The sequence below is a fragment of the Pungitius pungitius genome, chromosome 11, assembly GCF_949316345.1.
Source record: "Pungitius pungitius chromosome 11, fPunPun2.1, whole genome shotgun sequence".
Lineage (NCBI taxonomy): Eukaryota > Metazoa > Chordata > Actinopteri > Perciformes > Gasterosteidae > Pungitius > Pungitius pungitius.
This window is the reverse complement of record NC_084910.1, coordinates 14075869-14091407: the sequence shown is the minus strand read 5'-3', so window position 1 is coordinate 14091407 and position 15539 is coordinate 14075869. Positions and strand designations below refer to the sequence as shown.

The following is a 15539-nucleotide window of genomic DNA, read 5'->3' as shown; positions in this document are numbered from 1 at the left end:
CTCACTTATTATGTTCAACCATAAATTATTTATTTAACAACTAGAATAAACATTCTGTTTTTCATACAAACAAAGAAAACTCAAATAAAAGAACACAGGCTGATGCAGGAGTTCTAGCAGACTCACAACATACGTGACGCTGAGCAACTAAAGATAAAAGCAGAAGAATTCTGCAGATTCACCAAAACCACACATCCTCCTACACATCTGTATCCTTTCACACAAACAAATGTGTGCAATCACACACATCCTTTACTGTGTGGAAGCCTTGGGGAAAAAAAACATGCAAACACACCGTATGGAAACGCACATTTTACATAAATATTTCATTTGATTATTAATGATGAGAGAACAGCATGATTGTGGCTATTATTACATTTTTAAATAACAACCATTTGTTGAACAGAGAGAAGGTTCTTTATTGGAGAAAAAGGTAAAAATACAGTTCAAACTAACAGAAAAGCAACAAATACAGTAAACAAATACTTGGATAAATAACACAAAATATGAAATAAACAAATATCCACACAAGCGGCAGCCGTGAGAACTTGTGCTATGGCTTCTTTACCTCCAGCCATTCCAATGACTCCCTTTTATCTCCACGAGTCCATCATCACTCCATCACAGGTCTTTGTAAAACACTTTAGTGAGGGGGTATCCCAGAAAGCCTCTCTCTGGAGGCTCAAGCTTTCTCTCCTCCTCCTCCTCCTCCTCCTCATCGTCGTCTCTGTCTTCTTTTGCATGGGCCCCCTCCCCAAATTGCCGATAGCCCAGCTTCCTAAAGAAGGTCTCCCCCAGTTTGGACGGGTGAGGGACGTGAGCGTACACTCTGCGCGCGCCGGCCTCCCGCTCCCTCTGCTCCAGGCCCTGGACCAGCAGCCGGCCCAGACCCTCCCTGCGGTACCAGCAGCCCGTCACCAACCTGCAGATCCTCGTCACGTCGGCCCGCTTCTCGCTTTCCCTGAAGATGCAGCCGAGGATCTCGCCATCGCACTCCGCCACCCAGATCTGCCCTGCCTCCTGCTCCCGCTCTGGGGTGACATTTTCTGTTGGCAGATCGGCGCCCTTGTCTTTGGGTGCGACCCTGCGCCTCGGCTGAGCAATGGAAGAATGATTATAGGGCTGCGACGTCAGGTGACTGGAATTAAGTGCAAACTACACAAAACGCTGTCGAGCCCACGTGGCAGACCAACCTTTCTAGCCCCGGGTGTCTTGCCGCTGATCCCGCTGAATGGATTGGGCAGTGTCTCGTCCTGTGTCCCTCGGTAGCTGCTGCCCACGTAGTCCCAGTAGGGCCGGACGCTGCCCAGAACCCCTGTGGACCGCGGCATGGTGATTTTGAGAAAAACAATTAGCAGGAAGACGGGAATAGCGAGGGTCAGGACGAAGGAATGCACGAGGCAGCGCAGCATTGAGGAGCAAACAGCCAGGATGAAGAGGCAGAGCGGACGAGTGAGGACGTGGAGGATAAGACGGTTTTCTGTGCCCTCGCAGCCCTCCTGGAGAGACGCAAGTTAAAAGGAATTAGCGCCAGAAACCCACTGAGTGAATGCCCACCAGCACGAGAGCCGTCTAAAACCTGCAACCGACCTTGATGAGGGCTTTGACCATCTCTATGTCGTCCTCCTTCATCCTCCTCATCACCACCTGGTCCAGCTCCACCTTCACCATGTTTGGGCTCGGAGCTCTATAACAGCGGGACTGGTGCGTTTGGACACATCCGACGTCGTGTACAGAATTCCTACAAAAACACACATTGAGAGTACAGGGACAGAAGTAGTTAGCAAAATGCTAATTGTGTGACGTTTAGGTACCAAAATCCTTGATATAATGGATTCTGGGTCAATGTTGCATGAATAGTGTGTTCAGAAACTCTCTGTCTTAGAAGTAGGTCAGAAAACTCATCAGAGAGGTCGGGCATGATGAGTGGTTCGAATCCCACATGACTGCTGGTGCGGTTTTTAATTTTGTTTTAATATAAATTATTTTTTTTCGTCATGATGATGGGTAATGTTGTCGACGTTGTTAAATAAATGCTATATACATATAATAGCGATGTTAGATCGCCTCCAATGTTGTAACACGTGTTATTCTGAGCGGATCGCAGTATGAATGCACACAAACATCGACTCCACATCGGATTAATGACGGTGTGACACACAAAGCGGAGGCGTACAACGGGGTTTCGAAAAGCCCTCGTTTAGAGTTGGTTTACTATTCGGTCGCCACGGCTCCCTGAAAGGCCACTCGTCTGCGATCGTGAACCACACACCGGCCACACGTCAGTCCTTATGTGGCGGCCGCGAGCCGCGGACACGGAGACACCCGCCGCCGCGTCCCCGCTTACCTTCTGCGTCACGCGGCTCGAATAGAACTGAAAACACGGTACCAGCGCTTTGCATGTATCCCCTCCGTGTTGTCCTTGCGTGTTTGATTGGCGTACGAGCCTGGTTCCCGGAGCAAAGGAGGGATTCTGGATGCACGCGTAGTCGGTTTGAGGTCCCGTTTCACGTTTTAAACGTGTCGCTCTGCGTCGTTTACGTACGCGCGACGCGCAGTGCGTAAAGGGCGACGTAGGGGGGCTACCGCAACGTGAGAGAAATAACCTTTGTGCGTTTTGAAAACAAGACAAAAAAAGAAACAAAAACCAACAATAAAAAGGCATTGACAGATTTATTAATAATTAACTGCTATTTACTGTTGAAATTGTAAAGAAAGTGGGTCATGTACAACACTTATTCACAAAAAACGTATTTACTTAATAATCCATCTGTAAGTGACAGCATCAATTAAACTAATATATTTAAGAATATTCCGAGGTCCATTTGAATGTATAACATTTCTACTATGTGGCCCCATGGGATTACAATACAGTACTCAGCTAACGGCAAGTTCTCCCTCGATCAGCTCCAGGAGAACTCCAACTAAAGTGCTAACACACGGAGCTCACAAATATTGAGGCATTCACTCGCACTTTCTTCTTCGACATGCACGCTCTCAGAACTGCATCTCTTTAGAGTTGGGTATAGGTCCATTTCGTATCGTGTCTTCAGTCGATGTCTGTTGTGCCTCTGTGTTGGCTGCAGAGCTCTGTTCCTTTAAAGTCTCGCCTGTAACACTTTCGTATTTCACCTCACTACTTTGGGAAATCTCTCCGTCCCTTCCTCTCTCCATTCTTCCTTCTCTTAAACTACTGGTGCTGACCTCAATTATGACAATTTCCTCTCCGTTTCCCAGCTGAAAAATGCCTTCCATGGCTCCTCCATCCTCCCCCACCCGCCCACTTGAAGAATTGCCACCAGCCCCATCTTCTCCCATGATCCCCCCTTCACCTTCTATCAGAGCTATCATCTGCATACCCTCCTCTGCGTCCTGCTCCATCTTGGTCTCACCGCCCAGTTCAAATACCACCTCCTGCCCATCAAGGGGCACCAAACCTTGGGTGGGAGTGCAGGAAAGCTGCAGGCTGGTTTCTTGTCCCTGGCTGAAGGCATTGCTGGAGGGGCCGCTGTCCTGTGCCTCTGTGTGGAAATGGAGGACATAAGACTCTCCCTGGCCTCCCTCCTCTTCAATCTCACTCTGCCCCTGCTTTTCTCCATGCCATTCACGCAGAAGTGACATCATCCCTCCCTTACCCCCCATTTTTGCTCCTCCATCTTGATCATCAGTCTTGAACTGCAATACGAGTGATTCCCCCTCGCCCCCCACTCCGCCATCCCCCACCTCTTCGGAAGCCTCCCCCTCGAACTGTAGCACGTATGACTGCCCACCGTCCTCGACAGTCATCCCGTCCTTTGGCCCTCCTTCATTTTCAAAACAAAACACAAACTGGTTCCCCGTCAGGGTATCCGCTGTCCCCATTTGCCCCACTGCGGTATGGGGTTCCAGAGCAGGAGGGGCCGGAGAAGAGACCGAAGAGGCAGTCGTGCCTGCTGTAACCATGGTAACGGTTGATGTTGGTCCTGAGGTGTCCATCGCCGGGGCTACAGTGGTGGAAGATGAAAGAATCGGGGCAGCAGTGCGAGGTGTTGACAGGGTACAGTGTGACGCTGTGGAAGTCGATGCAGCAGGAGTCTGAGAGACACGGGTCACATCTGACACACCGCCACATGCCGTCTGACCGACCGGAGCGGGCGCAGACATCTGGAGACGGGCTTTCGGTTTGCGACCCCGTCTGCCCCGAGCGGTCCGCGTGCTTTTCCCTAATATGGGCCTCGTCAGTAGAGGGTTGGCTGGGAGGGTGCGTGTTGACATGACAACAGGAGCATTGTTATTATTATGGTTGGTGATTATGAACCTGGTCTGCTGTGGCTGCTGTGATATGGCCGGAAAATGGGACATCTGAGTCTGCGTTTGGTTTAGGACGGGCTGGAGTGCTTGAATAGTCTGAAGCACAGTCTGAGGCTCCGGAGCTGGTGGAAGGTTGTTCGCTGTGGGGACAAGGATCAAGCTGGACTGGCTGCCATCATTGGATGGACACTGCAAAAGGAAGAAGTTTTGGGTTTGGGACAAAGGTGGAGGTGGTGGAGGCGGAGGAGCAGGTGGAGGGGATGTCAGGGGAATAAGCTGCAGGCCGCTGGCGGTCTGAATCATGAAGTAGTTCTGGGAGCTGTTCGGGGGAATATTAAGTGCTGGCTGGGACACAATCAGGCTGCCGTGGTTTCCTGAGGTTTCCAAGGTGATCGGGTTGAGCAGGGTTGTGGTGGTTGTTACTCCCCCAACACTGGCTTTCACGGCCACTCCGTCTTTACCTCCGCCAACAGAGCAGGGCAGTGGAACGCCACTGCCATGGGTACGGATGTGCCTCTGCAAGTAGGAGTGCATGACAAACTCCTTGGAGCAGTACGGGCATTTGAAGTCCTTGCTTGAGGAGTGTGTGCGAAGGTGGAGCTGCAGGTTGGAGGAGTGTGTAAAGCTTTTATTGCAGTGTGTGCACTGGAAGGGTCTCTCGCCAGAATGTGTGCGTTCGTGCTGCTCACAAAGAAAGAGAAGAAGGAGAGAGAAATAACATCCGTTAATTGGATCAAACAAAGATCAATTCCACGCAAAAAGCTAAGAAACAACACAATATCAAAGCAAAATGTGCACAGACAGTGCTGACCTGTTTGAGGTTTGATGTCTGGGAGAAGGACTTTGAGCAGATGGAGCAGGTATGAGGCCGCAGTCCCGAGTGCATCTGGCTGTGTCTGCGCAGGCAGCTGGTGTTCTTGAAGGACTTGCCACACTCCTTGCACACATATGGTCTCTCGCCTGTGTGCTGCCGCAAGTGGTACTGATAGTGAGAGCTCCATTTGAAAGTGAGAGGGCAGTGAGGGCACTGGAAGGCCCGAACACCTGTGTGCACCTGGTAAAGTGGGAGTGGAAACATTGTTAGTGATCACCTTTATTTTCTTTATAATCACTAGTTGTACAAAAACCTGCTTGACAGTTTTAAGTGTGCATTCTAGTTAGGATTTTTCTTGTCTATAGCCTTGCTGGATGTGACATGTACTAGACAGCTGTTAACTTCAGAAATCCTCATTTCCATGGGCAGCATAAGTGTTTAAATTTAGCTCCCAAATGAGGCATATTTTGTTGGGAGAAAATCGTGTTTCAATTTCATGGGACGGAAGCCCTACCCTCTGATGGATTGAAAGCAGAGACGACCTCTTGAAGCTCTTTCCACACTCGGTGCAGCGGTAGGGCCTCTCCCCAGTGTGATCCCTCATGTGGTACTTCAGCCCAGACGAGCCTTTGAAGGCTTTTCCACACTCGGAGCATCGGTACGGCCTCTCTGTACCAAAGTGCGTGAAAGAGAGGGTCACATTTAGTTAATCATATTCAACGTGTTACTATCAATATCAAACCAAAACACTAACAGATTGCTTGGCTCATATTCTTTATTGGATAGTTGAATCTCCACGGCTTTACCTCCAGTAAGAGCGCTCTTGCTGGCCGCTGTCTTTTTGGGGGCTTTGGTCGCTTTGGCTGGTTGTTCCTCTTGCTCCTCCCTCACCGCAATGACGTTGATGTGGATCTCACTCTGGCCTTCCTGCTGCTTGTCGGCCTGGCTGGGAGAGGAGGGGAGGGGCAGGGACAGGGAAAGGGAGGGAGGGCACACTATCTCAGCCTCCGCCTCGGCCAGGAGACGTTGCTCCGGCGTGTGGGAGTGTTGGTGGGTGAGGAGTGACGAGAGAAGGGGGAAGGAGCGGTCGCAGGCCGAGCAGCTGAACTGGGAGCGGGACTGTGATGAGAGAGAGTGCATCTGGACAGACAGAGGCGGAACACAAGAGGCTAACATTATTCTCCGATGCATCGAAATGCAAAGAAAAAAATTAATCTCAGTGCTAAACGGTGCAGTAATTTGCATACCAGTGTCAGTGGAATTACAATTATAATGTTCATTCTCACCAGTGACACATGTCTATTGAGGCCTCCGCTGGTCTTGAAGGACTTATTGCAGTAGCCACATGACAGCCCTGCCCATGTGGTTCTGGCCTCTGGCTGAACGGTCTCAGTGCTCTGAGTCACCTCGGTGAAGCTCTGCAGCAGGTCAAACTGGGCATGGGTGGTTCCCACATTCTGAGGACAGACCAAAGGAAGTTGCACTTTAAAATAAAATCCCTTCAGATCAGACTCGAGCCCTTTGAAGAATGGGTAAGGGTTTTGAAGATTGGCCGGGGCTTGTTTCTTGATCCTCAAGAGTACAGCCATTCGGTTCCATGCCAGGTTACAAGGAGTAGATACACAACTTATCTCCTATCACTTACTGCATTAATGCCATCCGCTCCCTCCGACAGACCAAGGAGCACCTCCGTGTGTCCATTTTCCGACACCGTCGTAGTCTCAACCACCTCCTCAAAATCAGCCAGCAGGTGACCAGCTCCCACGAGCCCATCCCCAACTTCCATCCCTGGCCCGGGCCCTTCCTCTCCTTCAGCCGAGTGTCCCTCAGGGGCCATGTGAATGACCTGGTGGTCCTCGAGATCGGTCCGTGTGCCAAAAGTGTTGCAGCAGCTGCCACAGCTGTACAGCAGCAAACTGGCCCCCGTGTGGGTGCTCAGGTGAACCTCTGTCCCGATGGCCCTAGAGGCACACACACCCTCCCCAGGGGAGGCGAGGGTGAGCTGGGGGAGGAGGCTCGCGTTCTGTCCGGACGGGGTGGTTGACAGGAACACTTCCTCCATCCCCACCCCGACTCTATCAGTTCCCTCTTGGCTCACAAATCCCACCATGTCCGTCAACATGGACGACGTCACTTCCTCCGCCCCGACCACCAGCTCGTCGTCCTTCCTAGCGTCCTCTCCCCTCTTTCCCTCCTTCCCTCCTGCTGTGGGGTTGGAGTGCGAGTTCTTGTGCAGGGCAAGGTTCGATGAATGTGTGAAGCTCCGTCCGCACTCAGCGCAGATGTAGGGCCTCTCACCTGTGTGTATCCTCATGTGCTGCCTCAGGTTGGTAGACTGGGTGAAGGACTTGTTGCACACCGTGCAGGTGTAAGGCTTGAGGCCGAGGTGGACGTTCTTGTGCCGCCGCAGACTGCTCGAGTTCTTGAAGGCCTTTGGGCAGGTGTCACAGGGGTAAGGGCACTCTCCAGTATGCTGGCGCAGGTGATACTGGTAATGAGAGCTCCATTTGAAGGTCAGAGGACAATAGGGACACAAGAAGTTACGCACTCCAGTGTGGACACTCTGATGGACCTGGAGACAGACAGAGATACAGGCGTTGGATATAGTGCTCATTTGTAACCATCTTGTTTCATTTGTTAATAAAAATCTTTAGTTTGACACCTCACCTGGAGCAGAGAGGAGCGTTTGAAGGCCTTGCCACACTCCTGACACTCGTAAGGCTTGTCCCCCGAGTGAGACCTGCGAAAAGAAAACGCAACAGAAGTTTTCCATTAAAAGAAAGCTATGGATTATGTATTTTGCGTGATCCACCCTCCTGATTTGATTGACGGGTACCGTTGGTGGTAGAGGAGAGCAGAAGAGCCCTTGAAGGCCTTGGGGCAGAGGTTGCAGCGGTAAGGTCTCTCATTGTTGTGGCTCCGCTGGTGGTGGGTCAGCCTGGACGACCACCTGAAGCTCTTCCCACAGTCCATACACTGGAAGGGATGGTCCGACGGCTCGGGCTGCTGCGGCTGACCGGACGCCGACGACGTCACCATGTCCAGGACCACCTCCCCACCCTCCACCACGCCTTTGTCTTCCTCCACCAGCTCGCCGCTGTCCCTCTCGTCCTCGACGTCCTCTCCCGAACCGAGGAGGGAGGGGAAAGGAGAGAGGGAGGAGTTGGGCTGAGGCGGTAAGAGTTCTGCTTGGACCACTAAGGCCAACGAGTTAGCCATTACGGGGCAGTTCCTTGGCGGTCAGTTCTGGTGCGGTATCATGGTTCTTCTTTTGACTCTCCTTCATTCACGTTTTATTCTGTGTCTTTTCATCAATTCCCCCCCACAACAAGTCACACCAAGTATGACAGCTCAGGACAGGTCTGACATCAGGTGGATCGGGAATAAAGTTGTGTAGAAGTTGGTAACTCCAGGTGAGGAGGTCCCCTTTAAATCCCCTCTCTTCCGCCTCCGGTCAGTGAACCTTGCCCCCCCCTTCTTTCTCAACCCCCCTGCTGCCTTTCCTCTGGCAGTCAGTCGGTTTCTGTCCGTCCCCGCAGTGCGGAGCGAGCTAGCAACAAAAAAAAGAAACACACACACAAAGAGGTTACAGCTACGTTACACATGAAGCTACTTCATTAGTAACGCGCACAGTAACCAAAAATAGGTCCGTTTTCACGGCATCAACAAAATCAGCTACTGGCCTCAGTTTAAAGCGAATCTAGCCGCCGTCTACGCCGCATTCGGCCGTTAAACGACTCGACGAGGACGTGGGTGAACGCGGCGGAAGCAGCACTCACCGCGCATCTTCACCTCGTCTCAGCGTTACGGGGTTAATGTGTTGAAATGGAACCGGGAACCGCAGTGCTAATCCACACAACCTTAACAATAAACACAGCGCAAACTAACAGCGGTTCTCCACCCGATTCCGCCTCCCAAGAACGGCGACGGCGATTGGCTGCCGGCCGCTATGCATACTCTACTGCTATTGGCTAAGAGCTTCGACAGACAGATAGACGTTTTTAAACATTACTTGGAATCAAATCTCACCCCTGGGTTTGAAGGAAGCCACTTATTAGTAAATGCATCTACACCAAATTATATTTCTTATAAACACAATGCTACATTCAGATTCTGGCGCACAGACTTCTGGGTAATGTAGTGCGTGTGTGTTTCTGCCCTCACTTCCATCTGTCACGGCTGTCATTGCAGGGTAGGTGGAGCATGGTTACAAAGACACATAAACTCAAGACCCATTGTGCACATTCTTTAGTATTTATTTCACCAAGGCACATATTTCACATTGAGTACAATGAGGGTGTGGAAGAGGCATCTTGATGTAACAACAATAATTTAAACATGATGGTATGATATTCGTGAATACGATTAAAAACTGTATAAAAGTACAAAAAGATAGGAGAATTGCTCCACTCCAGCACAAAATAAATAGTTCCACCAAGTTACTTAAATAAATAGTCAATACTGTAACACATACTACAATAGAAAAGAAAAAGGATAGTGAAAATTGGTAAAGTAATTAAAAATAATTATATATTACAATATAATAAACACAGAAGCACTGTATGCAACCATTTACATTCCTTTACACTTATGTACACACTAAGAACATAGTGTCACAATACATAGTATTTTTAAGGCGTTGGGTGTTGAACTAACAAATACAAACTTTTCTACCCTAAAGCCCAAGTTCAAAATTAGCCATCTCACTCACCCAAGAGGCTAATCCTGACAAGTTTGTGCAAAGAATTTAATCAGGTCCATCAGTGTTCAGCAACAGGGCATATTCATACAAGTGTACCACAACGCATGAGAAACAGGCAAGAGAGAATATTTACTTCTCTTCGACAACCACGTTGACATTTTCAATTGATATGTTATTTATCAAGGTCAGGAGATAACATTAACATCTTCTGAAATCTTTAATTTACAGGCACTGTAAGTGATAGATTGGGAAAGAATGGGCTGTACCGCATGTGAGCTACTTCAACTGGAGGAATTATTGGCTAAAGAAATACACAAATGCGAAGTAGATTAAGTTAGTCTGAACAAAAGCAAGGAAGTGCTACCGTGTTTTTCTTGAGAGTCGATCAGTGAGACACAAGACAAAAAGAAAGATTACAGAAATGTGGGCAAATAAATTCACGTTAACACAAAAACAAAGATTTGAGTGACACATGACAACTTCAAATAAATAAAATCAAATAAATTACCAACAGTCAATAAATAAATAAATATATAAATAACCAGGCCATGGGGAAGGCCTTTAGGAGACAGTTTGGGGACTTGGGACATGATCTTTCTAGTTAATCTGGCAGTTTGCTTTAGCAGGAATCTTGATGTTGTAACTGGTTGCAGTATTGCACATCCGTATTGGCTATGATGAAAACTCATTCCGCAACACAAACATCATTGGTTGAAATTTGGCCTCTTAAGGGATGCTGTTGAATACAGTGCACACTGACGTGGTCCTAATTCCCCTATTGGCCGAGGCACGGCTCCACGTATCATCACTGGCTCTGCCGCCGTGTAGTTAGGAGGAAAATAATGAATGAGCTTGGATCGTCATTGTACTGGAGGGGCTTTGGGCTTGAGGCTGATGAATGCTCGGTACGCCCAATCACAGAAAAGCTTGAAGTGTTGAAGGAGCTCATGGCTGGACTGCAGGACATCAAACTGATAGGGCAGGTGAGGTGGGAGGGAGGGGGTTGCCTGAGTTACCTTCGGGGCATCAACTCTCACCATCTGTACCAGAAATGGCAGGCGGACAAACACATTAGAAAAAAATAAATGTGTTCACGTATTTATGCTAAAACCAATGAATGAACATCATATTAAACATTGAAGACCCCTGAGAGTGAAATGGGGAGACTCAGCTCTTTACCTGACGGTGCAGCAAAAAAATGAGAGATTTCATTTCTCTGATCATCTCCGACAGCTTGGGCAGTGCAGGGTGGTGGTGCTTCTTTGAAACCTTGTTCAACCACTCAAAGTGGTGCTCATACAGCTTCAAGTCAGCATGCAGCTGTGAGAGTGTGGGCTTCAGCTGGAAACAACACAGGCACACTTAGAGACTTAGCATGGGTGTGTCAAGATTGGACAGTGTGCATAGACAGGGCCCTGCACCCTCACAAGCAAGCAAGCACGCACTCACGCACACAGTCACATACAAACACGGAATGCAAATATCAGAGCATTACCTCAAGATTGTTGAGGTCATTGGCTGATCTGTTGCTCATTTCTGGCAGGGATCTGAACCGGTGGGGCTCCACATCTGAGTCGAAGGCATGCTCCTTCTGAGAGAGAAAACAAGACGCAAAGCACCCAGTTAGTCATTTGCATCGGTGCAACTTAATTCATCCCGCGACAAGTCACGGCAACACGAGGAAAGTATTAGTCCGGCACCTCCACCGGAAGACTGTTTTCTGTGCCTGGAGACAGTAGCTCTCACTGAGGGGAGTGTGGTTGATCGGGTCAGTGTGAGTTCACCCACATTCTGCCTGCCCCCCCAAATGTCAACAATAAGAGCAAATGACCCGAACCCACAGGATGTTTTCTACAGGGAGCGAGGATAACAACATATGCAATGACTAAGAAAGCTCCAAGTGGGACCGACAACACAGAAACTGTGGGGAAACTCCAGGGTCACAGCTATAAAAAGAGCGAATGACGCAGTGCCGCTGCCCAGCCAGAGTTGTGCCCTAAACGACAGCCAGACAGCGGATGTAGTTCTCGCTGTGGTCACCAGAGGGAGATAAACAACCTGACTGCAGGTTCACAGAGTTCTCCTTTCCAAAAGCAGCTGTGCTGTTTTTAGTAGTATTAAAGATGCATGCCTGGTCAGTAATGAGCGGGGATAAATGGAGATGACTGATGTGGCCTGCGTCATTCCCAATCAGTAGAGGAACATAACAATATTAGGGTGATGAGGGCTGAGAAATGTTTTTCTGTAAACAAGTTGCGTGTACTTAATGCTTCCTTAACCTGTTATGCAGGGTTTTCCGTGCTCTGCTGTTTGCTTCCAGTTGTTTGTGTTGACGTTTTTTAAGTGATGAATGTGCCACATTGTCTCGCATGTCTCTCCATCAGCCTTTCGTAAGAGCTCACTTATGTTTGTGGTCCAATGTTTTGTCTCTGCTGCTTTTGTCCCCTTCCTCGCTCCCCTACCCTCTCCTCTCTCCCCCCCCCCCCCCTCTCTTCACTACTCTCCCCCTCTCCGTATTTCCTACCAGGTGCACAAGCCCATACAAAATCGCGTGCATATGTGCATGCATGCACACACATACACCACCGGCTTGTCATCTAGTTGGCTCTGTGATCTCTTCATCTCTTGTGGTTTTGCTCCATCTTTCTCAGCCTTTAATTCTCCCTCTTATCCTCCTTTTCTTGCTCTCTCCCTCACAGATCAGAACCTCACCCAACAGAACCCTCGCATCCAACCTTTTTCTTCCTGAGTGCAAATACTGGAATGTGATAAATCTTTTGGATTTTTATCAGGTCACTTTGCTGTGGCGACCGAAAGAAAAACACTAAACACCGCACCTACATAACCATGACTATTTACAGAACCTTCAACACACACACAGAGCCACAAAAATGCATGCACAAATGCATACACACATAGTGAGTGCATACAAAAACACAAATATACACTGCTACACACACAGTTGCGTTAGATAACCTATATAGACCTACGTGTGGACACACACACTATTTTCTCGCTCTTAACGCTTCAGTTTCATTGCTTTTTTTTTTAGGGACTTTCCATGGGTTCCCGTTCTATTTATCTTTCCTAACTTTCTCCTCTCTCTAGTGGAATTCCACACAATAAGGAAAAACAAATTAAAATAAATCTTCCATGTTACTGAACACCGTCTTCTACTGTCCCGATCACCCTTTGATAGTTTATTGACATCTGGAGCCCAGGTTACAGACTTCTGCTACACAATGGCATTATTCTATTACACAACCAGACACACACACAAACACGCGCACAAACACAATAATATCTACCTGCCCAGACTAGAGAGAGTATGTGGCTATTTTTGATTTTTATCCCCCTGAAGAAAAGAGTTGAGTGATTTGCATAATGCAAAAATAGAAACCAGATAAGCCGTGTGTAACCGAAGATCCTCAGATAGGGTCCTGTGTTTTTTTTTCACCCGTTCAAAGTGCTGTTGATACATGTTGGTCACCAGCTGAAGCCAAATCTTAGTTGTGGTTTCAGATCTGAGATTCCTACCTATTTGACTGTCAACAAAATCAAATTTGGAGCCAGGGTTGTCGGTATGGTACACATATAATAATAATGATAAAAAAAACCTCCACAAATTCCAGTTCCACATAACCGCAGAACATAAACATGTTTCTATGTAAACATGCCAATGATACTTTGCTCTCATTTCACGAGGGAATGTGTAGCTTGGATGGAGGCAGGTGGTGGAACTAATTCATTAGTTTATTTAGCCCCTTGATTATTTCACCCATTCTAATAGGCCATTGATGTACATGTCTGTACATTCTTTAAAACTTCATGTCACTTTCACTTTCCTGGCCACAAAGCTTACCGCCACCAGTCAGGTGAAGGTTGCTGAGTCAGCCACCCCCCCCCCCCCCCCTTACACAGTAAGTCCAGTGTGGATTAAAAGTGAGATCACTCAAATCTCCCCGAGGCCTTTTTGCTGCCCTAATCTAAGCATGCAGCCAGTCTGTCACCCATTAAAGGAGCTTAAGTCAAACTGAGCTCACCCATGTAGTTTGTGCACAGTGCAAAGTTACTGCTGTCAGACTGAAAAGGTGACATCAACACCTGAATCCCATTAGGCACAGATCAATCAAGCATCCTCTGTCCACCCTCACACTAACAATTCCATCATTGGCCTCTCCTCCGATCGGCAGACACCACGACGACATCTTCACCTACCAGCAGTTCTTGGGTGAGCTTCATCAGATTTTTGGTCTGATTGGACAGTCTGTCCATGTCGGTCGGTCGCCGCTGCGGCAGTGGCGAGGCATTCGTGAACGCGGGAAGCTGAGCCAGCAGCAGCGAGAAGAGGAGCGAGCGGGAGGAGTTGAGCAGCACTGCAGGGGTAGAACGAAACGGATGCAATTAGTGGAGAGGCGCTGTCATCTCGCTATGATGACAATGACCTCAGGCCACGGCTCTCTGCTCCCAGGGAAGATACCACACCATAATATAAACAGAGGCTCCAGACTTGGCACAGGGATCCAGAGGGAAGAGCTTCAGTGTCAGAGTCATGTTTACACAGGCCGATTGCAAATCATTAAATCATTAAAAAAACGCTGGGCTTTGACACTGAATATCCCGATCACTGCTTTACCATAAGCAACTGCAATGAATGCGGCTGATTGTCACACCTGCAACTGGATAGGTACATGAGTTGGTAGTATAAATTATATAGACCCAGCCAAGGCAACTCTCTAACAGTAAGCTCATTCATTCTTTTTTCCTTTCAAGTTCAAATACGAGGTAGACTAAGTATTAAAAGGGAACCACAGCTGTGTTAAAATAATGAATGCTTCCTAATTACAGGTGAACCACAAGAATCACACTGCAGGAGCATCTTGTTTCAAATGGAGTGTGAATAATTAATCATGTTTGGCTTGTAGTAAAGCCTATCAAATATCTGCTGACAATCAAATTAACATTTAGAAATAAATGATTACTATGCAAAATAAGTAGCACAAAATACAAATATTAGAAAAGCACACTTACATTTCATATTTGGTCGGCTCCACGGGACAGGTAAACCAGCAAACAAACGGTGGCTAATAAATAAATAGGAAAATAATAAATAAATGGAACTCCGGAAACGGTCACGTGCTCCGGTTTCTTCTTCGCAATCTTCAGTCAGAGAGAGGAGGAAAGCGCTCAGGACGAGAGGATGAATGAGAGAGGAGAGGGATGACTGCACCTCTCAGAGATAGTTATATAAATATATTTTAAAAAAGGACGGTAAAAGTAATCGAACTTTCTGTCTCTGGTAAAGTTTGAGATGGGTCCTGGTGGTCTTTATGGCGCGCTGGAGGCAGAGAGACACTTGGACAGTTTGGTGAGAGAGAGGCAACAGAAGTCAGAGAGAAAGATGCGAGTGTGGTAAGTCCAATTTTTTGCGCGCAGTGAAGTGTTTAGGCTTGTTTAAAACTTCCTTTATAAAGACGTCGGGCCTATGACACATCGCAGTGACTCACTTCATTCATAAAAAACACACACACACACGCACGCACGCTCACACACACACGCACACACAGACACGCTCTCTCTCTCTCCCTCCTCTCTCTCTTTCTTTCTTTCTTTCCTCCTCCCCTCCCTGTTGCCTGTCTCCCTTTGCGAAAAATGTTCCGTTGTTTTTTTTTATCTGTTTTTTTCCCTTCTTTCCTCTATCACTTTCTCCCGTCCTGTCTATCTCGTGCACTT

At 48.1% G+C, this 15539-nt stretch overlaps 3 protein-coding genes across 5 annotated transcripts; all 3 read right to left on the bottom strand.

Annotated features, from left to right (window-relative positions):
- Window positions 1-84: 84 nt before the first annotated feature.
- Window positions 85-2552, bottom strand: nat14 (N-acetyltransferase 14 (GCN5-related, putative)). Of its 3 annotated transcripts, none has more exons than XM_062565660.1 (4): window positions 2390-2552; window positions 1591-1741; window positions 1194-1499; window positions 85-1095 (listed from the first exon to the last, which is right to left on the bottom strand). In XM_062565660.1, the coding sequence occupies exons 2-4, from the start codon at window positions 1669-1671 to the stop codon at window positions 622-624; spliced, it is 861 nt and encodes a 286-aa protein (XP_062421644.1). In that variant the 5' UTR covers window positions 1672-1741; window positions 2390-2552; the 3' UTR covers window positions 85-621. The 3 variants fall into 3 exon arrangements, with proteins under 3 accessions (XP_062421644.1, XP_062421643.1, XP_037309333.2); XM_037453436.2 differs by having other exon boundaries at window positions 86-1095; window positions 2348-2551; XM_062565659.1 differs by lacking the exon at window positions 2390-2552 and having other exon boundaries at window positions 1591-2294.
- Window positions 2553-2648: 96 nt separating this feature from the next.
- On the bottom strand, window positions 2649-9024 carry znf628 (zinc finger protein 628). Its single transcript, XM_037453304.2, has 9 exons — window positions 8884-9024; window positions 7941-8654; window positions 7772-7844; window positions 6750-7676; window positions 6391-6561; window positions 5911-6244; window positions 5619-5773; window positions 5102-5344; window positions 2649-4971 (listed from the first exon to the last, which is right to left on the bottom strand). The coding sequence occupies exons 2-9, from the start codon at window positions 8321-8323 to the stop codon at window positions 2998-3000; spliced, it is 4260 nt and encodes a 1419-aa protein (XP_037309201.2). The 5' UTR covers window positions 8324-8654; window positions 8884-9024; the 3' UTR covers window positions 2649-2997.
- Window positions 9025-9346: 322 nt separating this feature from the next.
- Window positions 9347-14970, bottom strand: il11a (interleukin 11a). The gene is made up of 5 exons (XM_037453471.2): window positions 14838-14970; window positions 14025-14182; window positions 11302-11397; window positions 10986-11147; window positions 9347-10846 (listed from the first exon to the last, which is right to left on the bottom strand). The coding sequence occupies exons 1-5, from the start codon at window positions 14842-14844 to the stop codon at window positions 10667-10669; spliced, it is 603 nt and encodes a 200-aa protein (XP_037309368.1). The 5' UTR covers window positions 14845-14970; the 3' UTR covers window positions 9347-10666.
- Window positions 14971-15539: the final 569 nt, after the last annotated feature.

What these genes read in the sequence shown, in the direction of transcription:
- nat14 (XM_062565660.1), bottom strand. Translation starts at nt 1,671, where the DNA reads ATGGTGAAGGTGGAGCTGGACCAGGTGGTGATGAGGAGGATGAAGGAG. An exon ending in TGGTCAAAGCCCTCATCAAG is followed by an intron (nt 1,500 to 1,590) that starts GTCGGTTGCAGG and finishes GCGTCTCTCCAG; the next exon opens with GAGGGCTGCGAGGGCACAGA. An exon ending in AGACACCCGGGGCTAGAAAG is followed by an intron (nt 1,096 to 1,193) that starts GTTGGTCTGCCA and finishes TCCATTGCTCAG; the next exon opens with CCGAGGCGCAGGGTCGCACC.
- znf628 (XM_037453304.2), bottom strand. Translation starts at nt 8,323, where the DNA reads ATGGCTAACTCGTTGGCCTTAGTGGTCCAAGCAGAACTCTTACCGCCT. An exon ending in GCTCTCCTCTACCACCAACG is followed by an intron (nt 7,845 to 7,940) that starts GTACCCGTCAAT and finishes TTCTTTTCGCAG; the next exon opens with GTCTCACTCGGGGGACAAGC. An exon ending in AACGCTCCTCTCTGCTCCAG is followed by an intron (nt 7,677 to 7,771) that starts GTGAGGTGTCAA and finishes GTCTGTCTCCAG; the next exon opens with GTCCATCAGAGTGTCCACAC.
- il11a (XM_037453471.2), bottom strand. An exon ending in AGCTCACCCAAGAACTGCTG is followed by an intron (nt 11,398 to 14,024) that starts GTAGGTGAAGAT and finishes TTTCTCTCTCAG; the next exon opens with AAGGAGCATGCCTTCGACTC. An exon ending in ATGACCTCAACAATCTTGAG is followed by an intron (nt 11,148 to 11,301) that starts GTAATGCTCTGA and finishes TGTTGTTTCCAG; the next exon opens with CTGAAGCCCACACTCTCACA.